Source organism: Leucoraja erinacea, chromosome 7 (genome assembly GCF_028641065.1).
Source record: "Leucoraja erinacea ecotype New England chromosome 7, Leri_hhj_1, whole genome shotgun sequence".
In the NCBI taxonomy this organism is placed as follows: domain Eukaryota; kingdom Metazoa; phylum Chordata; class Chondrichthyes; order Rajiformes; family Rajidae; genus Leucoraja; species Leucoraja erinaceus.
The window spans coordinates 18,439,452-18,457,838 of NC_073383.1; the positions used below are offsets into that span (position 1 = coordinate 18,439,452).

Genomic DNA, 18,387 nt, shown 5'->3' on the forward strand with positions numbered 1-18,387 from the left:
GAAACCCTTCTATCTTAAGAACAACTTTGTTGCTGCAAACTTGAAGCCTAATTCTATGCAGTAGAAAATGCTCAAATGATGTCCAGAAAATTACCTTCTGCTATCAATGATCATTTGTCACTTTACAAATTCTAATCTTTATACACTGGTTATCTTTTTAAATAGACTATTGAAACCCGTGGGTTTTGGAACCAGAATAAATGCCTGCAACAACTTGGATTTAAATATACAAGAGTCATTTAAAAAAGCAACACACAGAATCAACAGTGTGACATTAGAAAGACCTGGTGAAAATACGACTGGCCTGCTTCTTCGTAGAACATACCTTCTGCACCAAGTGACAAGTCATCCTCAAAACTGCATCCATTTTTTGGAACTGCACCTGTTGAGATAACCACATGTCTAAATAAATGTTGAATTGGTATTCCTTAAAATGCCTTAGTTCTATCAGAAATGTCCACGTTCAATAACTCCATAAATATCTTTTAGTCTCGTTACATTCCATTTAATACTGTATCTGAAAAATAAAATTACAATCCCCTCCAAAAACAAAATCACTGCTTTTAGATGTATATAAAGAGAAATACAATCTGCAATCTAAAAAAGTATTGATTCAAAGGAAACAAATTTACCCTTTAACAGTAGATGGCTTTGTTCATCCATGGATGCCCCAAGTGGCTCTCTGCAAATGTATAATAAACATTTATTAAACTTGATGTTTTAATTTATACAAATACACACATTGCCCATAAAACTTCATAACAATATATCCCATCTAAACAGCTTCTATTTGGGATACCACTCTGTAAAACTTGGCCTGGTATTGGTTAATTAACACGCAAGATTAAAAAAAAAGGTATATCTACTGCAAGGATGTAACATACATGAAAAGTTGCATTGAAAATTGTTCATTTTCACCAAGCCTGACATTATATCAGTGACTAGTTTTAAAGCACTTCATCAGCTGGGAGCTGCTGTACAAGGACACTGAGGTCGTGAAGGACTATATAAATAATATCCCTTTTTGAAAAGTTGTGGATTGTTACATCAGATTAAGATTTCTCTTGCAAGGAACATTGTGATAAACTAAGAGAGTATATTTAAATGACAATAATAATTGGGGAGGAGCTCATTATGTCCTATCACTGCTTCTCATTACAACCCTATCATTTCAATTGCAATAATGAGTTTTCCAGCGTCCCAGGTGATTAGGACTGCACGTTAAATCATCCTCATTGGCTAGCATTTACTCTGTGGGAACAGTTAAAATATGACTGTCATGCTTCAATCCAGGAGTCAAGGTTATTAGTGATATTTGATGAAATCTTTAATGCCCAGCTAGCTGGTTTCACTTGCACAATTGACAAAAATGGTCCGCTTAATTTTTGACAATGGAAACCAATGGATTTTAAATATTATGGAAATCAATAAATATGGGGTTAGTTCAAGAAGGTGGTGCTATGGTCAGTCCAATTTTATTGAAACTGCAGAGTAAACGTGAAGGGCCAAGTGACCCATGTTGTAATTCTTAACACTCTCCTGAAATAAGTGTATAAAATCATGAGGGGAATAGATGGGGTAGACACACAGAGCATTTTACCCAGAGAATTCCCCTTTCACTAGGGGAATCAAGAATCAGAGGACATAGGTATAGGGTGTGGGGGGGGGGAGGGGGGGGGGGGGGGGGGGGGGGGGGGGGGGGGGGGGGGGGGGGGGGGGGGGGGGGGGGGGGGGGGAAGCATTAATAGGAATCTTTGGGGCAACTCTTTCACATAGAGGATGGTTGGTATAGGGAACGAGGTGCCAGAGGAGGTAGTAGAGGCAGAAATAAAAACATCATTTAAAAGACATTTGGACAGGTACATGAATAGGAAAGGTTGAGAGGAATATGGACCAAATCGGGGCAAGTGGGACCAGTGTAGATGGGGCACGTTGACTGGCGGAAACCGACGATAAACTAAGGATTAAACGTTGCAGTAGTATTATCCATCGTTCCGATGCACAGTTGGAGCAATTATGGTGTCACTAAACCCACATTTTATCTCTCCTGTGAATGACAGAAAAAAAGGCATATTAAGTAGCACCTTTTTTTGTGTACAGCCTTTGAAATATTAACTATTGTAGGAAATGTGACTGCCAATTTGTGCAGAGCAAGGTTCCAAAAGCATCAATGGCTGAATCTTGTGTGCGAAAGAACTGCAGATGCTGGTTTAAACCAAAGATAGACACAAAATGCCAAAATAACTCAGCAGGACAGGCAGCATCTCTGGAGAGAAGGAATGGGTGATGTTTTGGGTCAAGACCCTTCTTCAGACGAGGCTGAATTTTGCTGACCAACTCCGGCGTTTCTAAAGGGGACTTTCGGTATGCAAACGTTCAGATAGAAGTCCCACACATCTGATGCAGATCCATTGCATAATTCAGGATTAATTGAGTTGCAGACGCCATCACATCTGTTACTACCCCCCACGGCTGGATTCCACGTGGAATTTAGCAGCAATGGTTTGTCCTGCTGGAATTCCTCAGCATTATGTTGTGGCACTTTTGATCCTATGCCAGAATTGGGAAGGGCATTTTTTTAAATTTTTAATCTCCTTTTGAGTCTTAAGGGTAATATGAAGGATCATTGCCAGTTTTGCTGCTGTTTTGCATGAAGCTTTAGGTTCAGCAAAAGCGCCATCAACCAAGTCAGAATGGTTTAAGTTCAACTATTATTCAAGAGATCTGAACCCATCATTATGATGACTTAAGTATTTTAATGGCAATTTTTATGTTATAAAAAAAGTTTCAAGTAATTACATCAATTTTTAGGAGTCTAAATGTCAAAATCTTTTTTTAAAAAACTATGCCAACTTAAAGTGACTACAAAATCAGAAGGACACAATCATTTTGAAGCAATAATATATCTATTATCAGGAATCTGTACATTGCAGGCTTTTACCCAGGGTAAGGGATTCAAAAACAAGAGGACATATGCTTAACGTGAGAAGGGCAAGATTTAATATGAAACTGAGGGGCAACCTTTTTATTCAAGAGAGTTGGCAGTATGTGGAATCATCTGCCATAAGAAGTAGTGGAGGCAGATAATATAACAGCTTTTAAAAGACACATTGGTAGAAAAGGTTTAGAGGGACATGGGCCAAATGGGACTAGCTTAGATGGTGATGGTGGTCCGCGTGGACAAGTTGGACTGACGGACCTGTTACCATGCTGTATGACAAACATTCACACAGGGTTATCCTTTATCCAAAGTTAGTTTTCATCAAGCATGTTTTGAGACTGTAACTGCATGGTCTATCAATCAAATCCCTTTCATAGATTAAGAGCCTGTATACTTTTTGCCAGCCTGAACAATATTACTGTAGGTGTCAATCCATTACCTTTGCTATTGCTCTAAAAGTTAATTTAAGATTCGCGAACATGTTTTTGATTTGAATCCTGGATTCCCTGAGAATTTACACTTTTACATCAAAAAATTGATCGAAGGCCTTTAATGCCCACGTAACGTAAATACACTTGTGGCATTAGTTTAGTGTAGTTTAGTTGAGAGATACAGCACGAAAACAGGCCCTTTGGCCCACCAAATCCACGCCGACCAGCGATCCCCACACACTTACACTCCCTTACACACACTAGGGACAATTTATGATTATACCAAGTCAATTAACCTACAAAACTGTGTGTATTTGGAGCGTGCGAGAAAAACAGAGATACCGAAGAAAACCCACGCAGGTCACTGGGAGAACGTACAAACGCCGTACAGACAAGCACCCGTTTTCTGGATTGAGCCCAGGTCTTTGGCGCTGTAAGGCAGCAACCCTACCGCTGCACCACCATTTCACCATTGTTATTGTTATTAATTAGTAAAACATAATTAACATGTACATTTTAAGTGTGTAATGGAGCTAATTTGTTCAATACAAAAATAGGTGTAGAAGCATAATGAATAATATCACAACGCATAGAATTGCAATTGACAAAAGAGCAATTACTGTTAGTGAACTATTTGCACAGTAAGTTATTTTATAGTACTTTCCATTAGTAAATGCAAATAAGTTTCATATTTCCCAGTAAACATAAAGTTGGAACATAAAGCTTGCAGCAATCCTATTATCTCCCAAATATATATATTTTCATGTAAGATACAACGAGTCCTTGAATTAATAAATTCCAAGGTTAGTACATTAAGTGAGTCACATGTTCAGGACTTTTTAAAAAAACATTTCCTGGCATTACTTTACCCATCCCTTAAACTGGGGTGGGAGATTGCAACCTTCACATGGTCCGCCCTGTTTCGACGAATGTAATGAACCTGGCATGCCCAATCAAATAAGATCAGATGGAACAAGTTGTCCTACAACTTTAGGCTGTGCATGCCATACGCAAGAAGAAGATCCCTTAGGCTAATGCTTATAAAATTATTTGAAGCATTTTGTTAAATCAGAATTAGTAGTGTGCAGGCCGCACAACAGAATGATTATATAAAACAATACGGTACAGGGACAGGCCCTTCGGCCCACAATGTCCATGCCCAACATTGTGCCAAATTAAACTAATCTCCTCTGCCTGCACACAATCAATATTCCTCCATTCTCCACACATCCATGTGCTTATCTAATCTAAAAGTCTCTAAAATGCCACTACTGCATCCGCTTCCACCACCACCTCTTGCATTGCGTTCCAGGCATTGCGTTCTCCACATTTAAAAAAACCTGGTCGCATATCTCCTTTAAACATTCCGCTTTTGACCTTAACGCTATGCTCTCTGGTCTGAGATATTTCCACCCTGGGGAAAAGTTTCTGCTGTCTATCCTTTCTTGCCTCTCAGAATTTTGTATACTTCTAGCAGCTTCTCCCCTCAGCCTCCAACACTCCAGATAAAACAATCCAAGTTTGTCCAGCTTCTCTTTATAGATAATACCCTTGGTCTTCATGCGCTCTAAAGTTTCCTCATCCTTCTTTAATGGGCGGCCAGAACTGCAGACAATTTTCCAAATGTGGCCTAACCTACTCTTAGAAAGCAGGCAGCATGACTGGAATTGTGGAAAGTTTGGCGGAAATTACATTGTAATGATTTGTACAACTTATAAATGCTCAATAATTAAAAATTAACCCTCTTTCAACGTACAATGCCAGATTCAAAATCGCCTTTCACCTTGTTGGTGCCTCAACACACGGATCTGGAAAACCACCTTATAAATATTCAACAAATTCACCCTCCACTCTGTTACTGCTATTTTGCTTCACCCAATCAATATGCAAATTAAACTCTCCCCATGAGTACCATATTACATTTGTTACCTATATCTCCAATTTCCTAATGTGTTGCATGCTTCACTTCACCATTATCTTTAGGGGTTGAAATAGATCTTGAGCTTTCTTGATCTTTGCTGTGAATTAGTTCCACAAACTGATCCATTTTCTTGTTTTTCCAAGCAAAGATTCTTTCTGCCTTTATCCCATTTTTCTATCAACAACATTGCCAGAACCATTGCATCAATTTCCACTTGAGTGAATTTTAAATAGTGTTTAGAATGGAAGATGGCTTTTAAATTAAAACGTCTTAAGCTATTCAAAATAGAATCAAGCTTACCCACAATCTTGAAGCCAAATTTCAATCTTCTTTTTCGATATGCCACCCTCTGCCAAAGGAGGATACAAATTTAGTGAAATATCACATCAACTTAATAGTGATTGATCTACATATGCAACTTTCACATTTACGTAACAAGGCGCCAAGAGTGTTTTATTGTCATATGTCCCAGATAGAACAATGAAATTCTTACTTGCTGCAGCACAACAGAATATGCAAACATCATATGGTATGACAAATGAAAGAAAATAAACTATATAACACACACACACACACACACACACACACACACACACACACAGAGTGCAACAATAATACAAATAGTCTATTGTAGTTCAGAGCCTGTATGTTGTAGTGTTTAATAGCCTGATGGCTGTAAGCTTTTAACCTTAAGTAAAATCAGTAGTAATTAAAATGCAGTAAAGTTGAAATCAGACTCAATATATTGTACTGTAAAGATATTGGAATAGTTTGGAAAAAGACTGGTATATTCACAAGCAATTAAGAACATGCTGTTTTTAAGAAATACACTGAATATTTAAAGTTCAAGTTCCTCTCTAGATTATCAGTTCAGAGATGTCTTTGTATTCTGGGAGATTCAACAGGTAAATGGAGCAATATGCAAGAGCTCAAGAAAATTCAGTTGAATCTGCTGACTGTGAAGATATCGACCAAAATCTAGAATGACTGCCTTGCAGCTATTAACAACAGGAATAGCTATTATTCCTTCCGTCTATAGAAGCTGCCTCACCCGCTAAGTTTCTCCAGCATTTTTGTCTACCTACAATTTTTCCAGCATCTGCAGTTCTTCCTCAAACAAATGCCTCGCAGCTAAATAATTTCCTTTATCAGCCTTCCATGAAAGCAAAGCAATATTTGTTCAGCTTATATGTTTAGTTATGAAAAGCAGACTCTCATCTGACCCAGAGCAATTTCCTTTACAGAGAGAAGGGTGGCACAGCGATAGAGTTGCTGCCTTACTACACTTGCAGAGCACTTACAGCACTTGCGGAGACCCGGGTTCCATCCCAACTACGGGTGCTGTCTGTACGGAGTTTGTGTGTTCTCCCTGTGACCGCGTGGGTTTTCTCAGAGATCTTCGGTTTCCTCCCATGCTCCAAAGACGTACAGGTTTGGAGTTTATTTGGCTTGGTATAAGTATAAATTGTCCTTAGTGTGTGTAGTATAGTGTTAATGTGCGGTGATCGCTGGTGCGGGGGGGGTGAGGGCCTGTTTCCACGCTGTATCTCTAAACTGAACTAAAGATCACAAAGCTTCGGGATAAAACAATATTGGAACTGAAAATTTGTTGTCCACACCTCCACACCCTGTTACTTCGGAGCATTCATTCGGATCAAGAAATATTTATTAAAAGTTCTAGAAAATATTATTATTTAACAGGATGCACCAACACAAAACGTTGCACTTGGCAAAAAGGCAAGCAATGCAAATTGATTGCTTAAACCTTAGGATGATATTTGGATTATTTTGGCCCTGAGGGGTGGACAGGATGAGAGGGTGCTGTTCGGGTGACTGCCAATAGAGAGAAAATGGGCTGAAGGTCCCGACCTGAAACTTTGTCGATTCATTTTCTCCACAGATGCTACCTGATCTGTTGAGTTCTTCCAGCACTTAGTGTACTGCTCAAGATTCCAGTGTCTGCATTTCCTTATATCCCTACTAAAGCATTACACTACAAACATTTGATGGTATTGCTTAATTCGTGACACTCTTTAGTATAATTCTGCAATGTTTTCACAGGGTTGTCAATGACGTAATACTATGCACATCTGGGTGCTTGTCAATTCAGCAATTACGTAGCAAACATACTGTGTTCGAGCTTCGTTAGGTGGTCTATAGTTACAGTTTAATTACCAATGGTATTTTAGCAGTGGAAACAATAAGGCTGTGGAAGTATCACACAACATAAAGAATATAATTTGTGTGAAAAGTATCTTTTTCTATGTTGGATCTAACACTTGAAAAATCAAATCACAAGAACTTTACTTTTAGTTTAGAAATACAGCACGGAAATGGGCCCTTCGGCCCACCGAGTCTGTACCGACCAGAAATCCCCGCACATTAACACTCTCCCACACACACTAGGAACAATGTGCATTTATACCAAGCCAATTAACCTATAAACCTGTACGTCTTTGGAGAGTGGGAGGAAACCGAAGATCTCGGAGAAAACCCACACAGGTCATGGTGAGAACATACAAACTCCGAACAGACAAGCAGATGTAGTCAGGATCGAACCCGGGTCTCTGGCGCTGTCCACCGTGCTGTTGTGCAAGTGCATGATAACTGGGACTCCAGCAGTGGCGTTTCACATTTTTGCTGTTTGATACAATCTGGCTTTGCATTTTAACAATACCGCTACTGTGCACAGTCCCAAAAGAGCAGGAATGCCACACCAGAAAGACCAAATCCATCACTCCTCTAATCTCAGCACAAAATGGATTATCTTTGCCTCTGATCACTTCCTTTTGGCCACTGGTGCAGGCTGCACCAAATTCCCAGTAATTTCAGAGTTTGATACCACACTATACCAATCCTCTGACCCCACAGTCTCTCTACTACAAACATTTCCTATTTCCGTCCGTGCTATCTCCTGCTTCTGTGCCTACATCAGGCCTTTTGTTTCAAATTCTCATCCATACTTTTGCACCTTCAATCTTAATTATTCCCATAATTTCCAGATGATCCTTTATCCTTTTAAATCTCTTACGTTCCACCCATCCATCAACCTGCAGCCTATGTCCTAATTCCAGACAAGTCTTCCTTATTTCACTTAGAGCATGGTTTGTTACTGAGCACTTAAAACCCCAAATATTTTTTTTAAACTGTTGGTGTTTAAGTTCTCGTTCACATTTCTCCAATTGGGTTTGATCCTGACCTCGGTTTGGAGTTTGCATGTTCTCCCCGTGACCTGTGGATTTTCTCCGAGTGCTCCGGTCTCCTCCCACATCCCAAAGAAATGCCGGTTTATAGGTTGATAGGCCTCTGTAAAATTGCTGTTAATGTGCAGGGAGTAGATGAGAAAGTCGGATAACATAGAAATAGTGTGAATGCATGATCGGTGATTGGCATGGACGGTGGGCCAATGGCCTATATCCATGCTGTATCTCTAAACTAAAACACCCTCCAGCATTACAGCCTTTTCCCCAGTTCCTTTAACCGTAGGTACCGATATACCTCCTTGTATATCCCTTACTATGGTCCGCTATTTCTTCACTCACATAGGAGCTGTCATCTGTCTGTCAAATGAGTTTTTCCTCGAAGATAGACACAAAATGCTAGAGTAACTCAGTGGGACAGGCAGCATCTCTGGAGAAAAGGAATGGATGACGTTTCGGGTCGAGACCCTTCTTCAGACTAAGTTCACCCTTTGCTGGGAACTGAATATTTATTGCTGCTTCGGAGAAAACTGACAGAATAGCCTTGGGTTAGAGGGAAATAAACAAATTAAATGCAGCTGTTGTCAGAAGAGAAGAAAATTACATCTTAAGAGAGAAATGTGGTGTGCAGTGTTGATTCCCAGCATCAGTTCAAACTGCCTTTCCACTGCCTCTGCCCAGCCATTCTTTCCCCCCCACTCAGCTAGTGTCAGCACACTGCTTCACCCATCCCAAAGTAGTAGCAGCGCTTTGAGAATTGTAATAAAGGTCCGAAACAATAATCCCATTCGCTTCCCACAGATGCAGCCCAACCTGTCAAGTATGTCCAGTATTTTATCTGATTTTATATTAATTCCCAGTAATTATCTAAAAATAATTCACCCAACAAATTCCCTTCCTTCTTCCTTTCATCACGGCACCCCAGAAAAGCATCTGGCATTTGATTTTCCCCTTTTGATTACCTTATTAACATGTCACTGCTTCTCGGAACTTGTGCACGAGTTCCAAAGTTCCTGAACTCATTTAGCTCAGATGTCTTTTCCAAGGGCTCGCTGTTCGCCAAATGCTCCTTACTATATTTTCTTCTACATTAGTTAGATAGTTTAGTTTATTGTCACGTGTACCAAGGTACAGTGACAAGCTTTTGTTGCGTGCTATCCAGTCAGCAGAAAGACAATACGTGATTAGAATCGAGCCATTTACAGTGCATAGATACATGATAAGGGAAAGACGTGTAGTACAAGGTAAAGCCAGCAGAGTCTGGTCAAGTATGGTCAGAGGGTCAACAAAGAGGTAGATAGTCGTTCTACCTCGACTATATAATCATCTATATTAATTAAAACAGCACCCCTCGCGCACCCCCAAACTTGTTGTTACCCCAAATCTTGAAATTGTATGTCTAATTCCCAAGTCAGAATGGTTTGCGTAGAGGATGACTGACAGCACCCATCACCAATCCTTCACAACCCAATTTCCCACCATTTTCCCCAATCTAAGAAACAATCTTTAAACCCAATGTCTACCATCCATTTGTCTATTTCTCCCAATTTCACAACGTAACTGCAAGTCTAACATGTGTTACCTTAGCAATCGAATATATTACATTTGTTGTATCATCCATGTGTAACCAGTGACTTCTTCAAAAGATTTTTATAAAGAATGATTTCCTTTTGCAAATCTTGCTGAATTTGTGATTCAGAAAAAGCTACCCAACCCATCAGATCATGTCAGTTTTCTGGCTTATCTCCACGTAATTCATAAGTCTGCCCACTCCCCTTTTAACCCTTCTACCATTGATTTACACTAGGGGCAATTGGATCTACTGGACAATTAACCATGTCTGGGATGTGGGAAGAATCTGGAGAAACTGAGGGAAACCCGTGCAGTCACAGGAAGGACATATAAACTCCACCCTGAAATTTTAGTTTTACAGTGTGAAAACAGGCCCTTTGGCCAACAAAGTTCACACTGACCAGCAATCCCCAGAACCTACTCAGGACATTCAGGGAAGATTCGGGGACAGTTTCTTCCCAGCTGTTATCAGGCAACTGAATCATCCAACGAGCAGTGCTGAACTACTATCTATATCCTTGATGACCCTCGGACTATCCTTGATTGGACTTTGCTGGCTTTACCTTGCACTAAATGTTATTACCTTATCATGGATCTATACACTACAAATGGATAAGGCCCCCGTCCCACTTAGGAAACCTTAACGGAAACCTCTGGAGACTTTGCACCCCACCCAAGGTTTCCGTGCGGTTCCCGGAGGTTTTTGTCAGCGTCCCTACCTGCTTCCTCTACCTGCAATCTCCAGGCAACCACCTGCAACCGAACGGAAACCTTGGGTGCAAAGTCTCCAGAGGTTTCCGTTCAGGTTTCTTAAGTGGGACAGGGGCATAAGCCATCATGTATTGTCTTTCTGCTGACTGGTTTACTCACAATGAAAGCTTTGCACTGTACCTCGGTATACATGACAAAAACTAAATTGAAACTGAAACTACTTCTACCCTACAAATTAGGGACAATTTACAGAAGCCAATTAAGGTGCGAGGCAACTGGAGAAAAGCCACGGGGTCACAAGGGGAACGTACAAACTCTGTGCAGACAGCAACCATAGTCAGGGTGGAACCAGGGTCTCTAGCGCTGTGAGACAACAACTCTCCACCTACGCAGTCACGAGGCAGCAGTTCTTATTGTCGCTCCACCATGCCATCACATTTTCAGTTGTTCTATTCCATCTTTGGATAATTATCCTACCACTGATTTAAAATTGGCCTTGAGCTATTTAATTAAAACCCTCTCACCTGCTTTATCGGAGACACAAAAACTGCAGACCCAGGAATCCTGAGCAAAACACAAAGTGCTGGAAGAACTCAGCGGGTTAGGCAGCATCTGTGGGGAAAGTGGACGGCCTGAAGAAGGGGTCCCACCCCGAAGCATCATCTGTCCACTCACTCCACAGATGCTGCCTGACCCACTGAGTTCTTCCTTTTTTGCAACTGCTTATTTTTCTGCTTTAAGTAAGGGAATCTGCATGTGAACTGCATGAGAGTCCTCTGACCAATTTTCCTCCAGGGATAAATAACGTTCTACTGTAAATTTATTGCAACACCACTTCTAGGCTGGTGCCAGTGATTTCAATTGCTGTTTAATGTAAAAAGCCATTCTCATATAACGTTGGATGCTTTCCATTTGGGGGCAGGAAGAAGGCTCTGAGCCTCACTGGATTTTGACAAGAAGCCAACAATTTGTTAACAGGCCACTCAAGAAACTGATAATTGCTCTGCGATAGTTTGTCATTCAATCTTGGGATACCTGCATATCTGGCAGTCAGCAATTACCGTCCATTCGTAGCTTCCCAGAGCTTGTCGTTTGCACATCTTGTGTCAGAGAAGCTTACCTGTGGTTGATGCTCCGGACAGATTTGGGTTTGCTGAACTGTTGTCTTCTGTAGTCTGTCCGACAAGGCAGCTATCATTAGCTTCAGAGTCTTGCCAAGAGTCTCTGCTTCTTGCCCAGGCATTCCTCTTATCTTTTGCATTTTTCCAGTCTCGTGCATGTCCAGAGAGAACTGTTTCTTCCATGTTTATTATTTATTTCCTACCTGTTAATCCAAAGTGAAAAACAGCAATTAACACAATGAGAAAAACAAGAACCATCACAAGTTTGCCGTTTAAAATGACCAATTCTTCACGGTACAAACAATACAAAATACTGCTCATGCTGGAGAGAGCAAATTAAAACAGAAAGGCTTTGGGGCGGCACAGTGGTACAGCGATAGTTGCTGCCATACTGCGCCAGAGATCGAGGTTCCATCTTGTCCATGGGTGCTCTCTGTGCGGCGACTGCACGTTCTTCCCGTGACCACGTGGGTTTTCACCGGGTGCTCCGGTTTCCTCCAACACTCCAATGATGTACAGGTTTGTAGATTAATTAGAATCGGTAAAAATTGTAACTTGTTCCCAATGTGTGGGATAGTGCCAGCGCACGGGGATGGTTGTGCGCTGCGAACACAGTGGGCCGAAGGACCCGTTTCCAAAGACTGTATCTCTAAAGTCTAAATTCGAACGACTCAACCAATCAAGCAGCATCCATGGAAAGTGAAAGAGTTAATATTTTAGGTCAATAACCTTTCATTTTGCTTTTCAAATTTAACAAAACCAGATGACAGATCACTGAATTAAAACGTTAACAGTTGCACAATGATAATGGTCTCTCCTCTCAAACATTGCCAGCATTGTCAGCTGTTCTATCAGTTCCCTGATGGTAACTAAGGTCTAGTAGTTTAGCCAACGTCCCATCTTTGTGCCGCTACCCATTAATGAACCAAGTCAGCTGTAACATCATAGCTAAACATTAGCATTCCCCAAATGATTTCACATTCAGTCCAGTTCCAGTCTTAAATACATTTCAATTCTTGAATAAGTGATCTGAGCTGGCACTAGAGTGCTGACTGAGGGAATGCTGCAATATTTTACATACAATCGTATGGTTAAAAACATGGCCACTAGTCTATTCCTAATATTCAGGGGAAATTCTGATGTACCAACGTAACAGATCAACTACTTCATACACTCACTACTGGTTGGGAGCTGTTGCTCTGAATAGAGTGGCTATCATGCCCGTCTCTTTCATAACAGCTGGCATCCCGCTGCTTCCAAGTAATTTATCATATATGAAGTGCTTTCAACAGTCTCTTAGAAAGACGACATGCATTAGGTAAACATTGCTTGGTCTCTTTTTTAAAAAAGCTAATTCTGGATTTTGTGCATTATTTTTGTAGTATATAAATTGCTAACTAGTGAATTATATGCCGGCAAACTGTCGTAACGGTATTCGAACTATAACATTTATCCTCACCTGCAATTTAAAGCACCGGTCACATTATCCAATCATTTAAAAACTGAAGATTGACACAAAGTTCTGGAGTAACTCAGCGGGTTAGGCAGCAGAAAAAGGATGGGTGATGTTTTGGTTCAGGACTCTTCTTCAGAGCAGCCTCTGCAGTTCTATGTTTCTACATTTAAAAACTGTCCCTATGAAAGGTTTGTTTTATGCTATTTATTTTGTCATGTGTACAAGTTTAATGACTTGGTTATTCATATTATCATTTAATCGACCAGATTTAATGAATCATTGAAGGAACCAAATTAAAACTTTCAATATAATTTTGTATGTACAAGTTTGATAATCGCCATCATTTATTTGAACAAAAAGAAGTAGTAACTTGGCATGCAGTGAAGAAGCAAGACTTCAAAACAGTCAGCCTACTGCAAATAGAGTAAGCCCATTAATTCATAACCAATATATCAATTTTACCTTTTATAAAAATTATATGACAGTAATAGAGAAGGCCAATATCATTTGCGTAAAAATAACTCAAATGATCATTGTCAAATGTTGTGTAAATCCAGCACACACAACCACGACATCAACCGCCTCAACTTCTCCACTCCCGTCTCACTTCAATCTCTCCCCCCCTGAACACTCTGTCATTGAATCACTCCGCAAAAACCCAGATTGGGTTATCAAACCAGCCGACAAGGGAGGTGCCATGGTAGTCTGGCGCGCCGATCTCTACAAAGCTGAGGCCACGCGCCAACTCTCGGACACCTCCTCCTACTTACCCTTGGACCATGACCCCACTGACGAGCACCAGGCCACCATATCTAGCACCATAACCGACTTCATCAATTCCCACGCCCTGCCCGACCAAGCTTCCAACCTCATCGTTCCCCAGCCCCGCACGGCCCGTTTTTACCTTCTCCCCAAAATCCACAAACCCGGCTCTCCCGGCAGACCCATTGTCTGCTTGTTCATGCCCCACCAAACTCATCTCCACATACATTGACTCAATACTATCGCCCTTGGTCAAATCCCTTCCTACCTATGTTCTAGACACAAACACTCTCCGCTGCCTCCGCGCATTCCACTCTCTAGGCCCTCACCCCCTCATCTTCACCATGGGTGTCCAGTCACTCTACACCTCCATCCCCCACCTGGATGGCCTCAAAGCCCTCCTGTTCTTCCTCGACCAGAGGAGCAACCTATACCCAGCCACTGACACCCTCCTCCACCTAGCGGAGTTGGTCCTCACCCTCAACAACTTTACGTTTGACTCCTCCCATTTCCTCCAAACACAAGGCGTAGCTATGGGCACGCGCATGGGCCCCAGCTATGCCTGCCTCTTTGTCGGATACGTTGAACAATCCTTGTTCAATACGTACCAGGGCCCCATCCCCGACCTCTACCTCCGTTACATTGATGACTGCTTTGGGGCCACCTCCTGCACCCACACACAACTGACTGACTTCATCCACTTCACCACCAACTTCCATCCGGCACTCCAATACACCTGGACCATTTCCGACACTTCCCTACCATTCCTTGACCTCACCATCTCCATCACAGGGGACAGACTTCTGACCGACATACACTACAAACCAACTGACTCACCTGGCTATCTGGACTACACGTCTTCCCACCCTGCCCCCTGTAAAGACTCCATCCCCTACTCCCAATTCCTCCGCCTACGCCGCATCTGCTCCCAGGATGAGACATTCCACACCAGGGCATCGGAAATGTCCTCGTTCTTCAGGGAACGTGGATTCCCCCCCGCCACCATAGATGAGGCTCGCACCAGGGTCTCATCCATACCCCGCAACACTGCTCTCTCTCCCCATCCCCGCACTCGCAACAAGGGCAGAGTCCCCCTAGTCCTCACCTTTCACCCCACCAGCCGGCAAATACAACAAATAATCCTCCGCCATTTCTGCCACCTCCAACGTGACCCCACCACTCGCCACATCTTCCCATCTCCCCCTATGTCTGCCTTCCGCAAAGACCGCTCCCTCCGCAACTCCCTTGTCAATTCTTCCCTTCCCTCCCGTACCACCCCCTCCCCGGGCACTTTCCGTTGCAACTGCAAGAAATGCAACACCTGTCCCTTCACCTCCCCCCTCAACTCCATTCAAGGACCCCAAGCAGTCGTTCCAGGTGCGACAAAGGTTCACCTGTATCTCCTCCAACCTCATCTACTGCATCCGCTGCTCTAGATGTCAGCTGATTTACATCGGGGAGACTAAGCGGAGGTTGGGTGATCGTTTCGCCGAACACCTCCGCTCAGTCCGCAATAACCTACCTGAACTCCCGGTGGCTCAGCACTTCAACTCCCCCTCCCATTCCCAATCCGACCTCTCTGTCCTGGGTCTCCTCCATTGCCAGAGTGAGCAACACCAGAAATTGGAGGAACAGCACCTCATATTCCGCCTGGGTTGCTTGCGTCCGGATGGCATGAACGTTGAATTCTCCCAGTTTTGCTAGCCCTTGCTGTCTCCTCCCCTTCCTTAACCCTCGAGCTGTCTCCTCCTATCCCCCCCACCCTCGGGCTCCTCCTCCTCCTCCCTTTTTCCTTCCTTCTCCCCCCCCCCCCCCATCAGTCTGAAGAAAGGTTTTGGCCCGAAACGTCGCCTATTTCCTTCGTTCCATAGATGCTGTTGCACCCGCTGAGTTTCTCCAGCATTTTTGTGTACCTTCGATCTTCCAGCATCTGCAGTTCCTTCTTGAACACAGTTCCAGATATAGTTGAATGCAGACGTATCCCAGCTCCAAGCACCATTCCTGCCTGAGTTATGCTGCTACAGCTTCTGTAAACAACTGCAAACAGCTGCTTTGGAGTTCAGGAATTCACACCCACGATGTGCAGATCCATCTAGCCACTTATAATTACTACAGTGCTATCACAAGGTTTCAGTGGGAACCTTAGAATAAATGTGGGCGAGTTGAAATAAGAAGTGGTTAAGAGCGAGTTGAAATAAGAAGCGAAGCTGGAAAGAAGCGTCTAAATGTCAAAGAGGAAAATAAAGTGTGATAAATTGAACTGCAAGGGGGAAAGAGGAAAAAAAGTATCACATTGAAGTGAAAACATTGTTAGCAATCACCAGGCAGCAGAGTCTGTAAGGTGGATGTGGGAGCAAGAGAAAGTCAGGTTGAACTGAAGGCAGAGAATGAACAAAATGTGGCAGATTAAAAAGTTCCTCGTTGATATCAACACTGGGGGAAGGCGAGGGCAGGTTGCAAATAGCTAAAAGATCTTAAGACAAAAACTAGCAGATAAAAATGGCTCGGCACTAGAGGAAGAGGAGTGCTGATGGAGATTAAACAGAAGTGCCTGTTCAAGTAGTGGATTGCTTGCTGGTAGCCCAAATGCTCCCTTTTCTCCTCTTTCTTCCAAGATAAAAAAGGTCTATTAGTATCAAATCACTGACGTGTTTACCTGCATCACAAGATCAAATGTAAACAGAAATGTTCCAGGAGCATACATACATGCGCAGCCCTCCCCTCCCTCCCTCCCTCCCACCCAGTGCTAGAAGTGACCAGCATACACATTAGCCATCTACAAACAATCCATGGATCACTTGAAGAATTCCTCTATCTCCACACATCACAACTCCAACCATCAGTGTTTTGTTGCCACTGGATTTTTAAATACAAGCGACAATCACTAATTTTCAAAAGGCAAACACTAACCAACCTTTCAGACACAAGTGCATTTATTTATTTATTTCCCAATACAACCGAAGGAATCGTTGTTATATATGCAAATTTCAAATCCAAGTCTAATTCCAAAACCCACTGCACTTCCAACGTCATTATTTGTCCTTTAAGAGTCATCAGGCATTGTTTACTTTCTAGGCAGGTACATTTGTTTTCAGAGAAACTAGCAAGGAAAATAGAAATTCCTCCATTATCTGCACTAGTCGGCCATTTATGCCTTCAAGCATCCTTGGGAGGGGGAATGCAGTGGATATCCGCAGGTGATATCAAAGCGCACCAGTACCCATTATGAGAGAATGGCCAGTCTTCTCCAATATGTAGACTGCACAGATTAGAGGCTCCAGAATTCACCAAAACATTTCACATCTGAATGGAACTGCGCAAGAAATCTAGGTACGACCTACGCAAAGCTATCTGCGACGTCGAGGGACAATTCCAAATTAAACCAGTCCCAGACTAATCATATAGACACCCATCAATTGTGGCAAGGCTTGCATGCTATAACAAAGTGAAGTCGGGCAGTATCACTGGCAACACATCCTTCCCCGACGAGATCAATGCATTCTATGCTCGCTTTGAACAGATGGTCAACTGAATGACATTACACCTTGACAGCCAGAGGTGTATCTGTACCCACGGTTAGAGCCATCAAATCAGCTTTTCCCAAGAGTGAATCCATGGAAAGCGACTGGCCCGCATGGAATCCCCACCTGTGTTCTCTGCAAGCCAGTTGACAAGGAGTATTTGTGGACCCCTTTAACCTCACCCCACTCCATCTTTAGCTTCCCATCTGCCTTAAGACGACTGCTATCATCCAAAGAACAACAAGCTAATATGCCTTAATGACTACCAACTGGTGGCTCTGACATCTGCCACCATGAAATAAGCGCTCAACTCCTATTATTGGCTGCAGCTCCACCTTCAACACAAAGTCGAACCAAACTGCATTCTCACTTCCTCTACACTCACAACTGGGCGGCTAAATTCTGCTCTAACACCATCGACAAGTTCACAGATGATAACACTGTAGTGGACTGGATCTCAAACAATGACGAGATGGAGTATAAGAAGGATATAGAGAGCTTTGTAGCACGCTGTCAAGATGATAACAGCCTCTCACTTGATGTTAGGAAAATGAAGGATCTGGTAATCAACTCCAGGGAGTGGGTTGGAGTCCACACCCCAGTCCATATCAATGATGGTGAAGTGGAGATCATCAACAGCATTACGTTCCAAGCTATAAATATCACCAATTTATTTTGGTTCAACAACATTGACACACACTGCAGTCAAGGTGGCACACCAACAACTCTACTTTCTCAGAAGGCTAAGGAA

The 18,387-nt window shown here is 42.5% G+C and overlaps 1 protein-coding gene across 4 annotated transcripts in view; it reads right to left on the reverse strand.

Annotated features, from left to right (window-relative positions):
• The window catches only part of itprid2 (ITPR interacting domain containing 2), a 140,869-nt gene that overhangs the window by 57,774 nt on the left and 64,708 nt on the right, over nt 1-18,387 (reverse strand). For 3 of the 4 annotated variants that reach the window (XM_055637860.1, XM_055637862.1, XM_055637861.1), the window contains 4 exons: nt 11,897-12,100; nt 5,594-5,642; nt 633-682; nt 326-382 (listed from right to left, as the gene is read on the reverse strand). In XM_055637860.1, coding sequence (XP_055493835.1) covers nt 326-382; nt 633-682; nt 5,594-5,642; nt 11,897-12,080 — 340 coding nt within the window. In that variant the 5' untranslated portion in view covers nt 12,081-12,100. Of the gene's footprint in view, nt 1-325; nt 383-632; nt 683-5,593; nt 5,643-11,896; nt 12,101-16,028; nt 16,087-18,387 lie in introns of those variants that run through there. The other variant, XM_055637863.1, reaches the window with a different exon arrangement.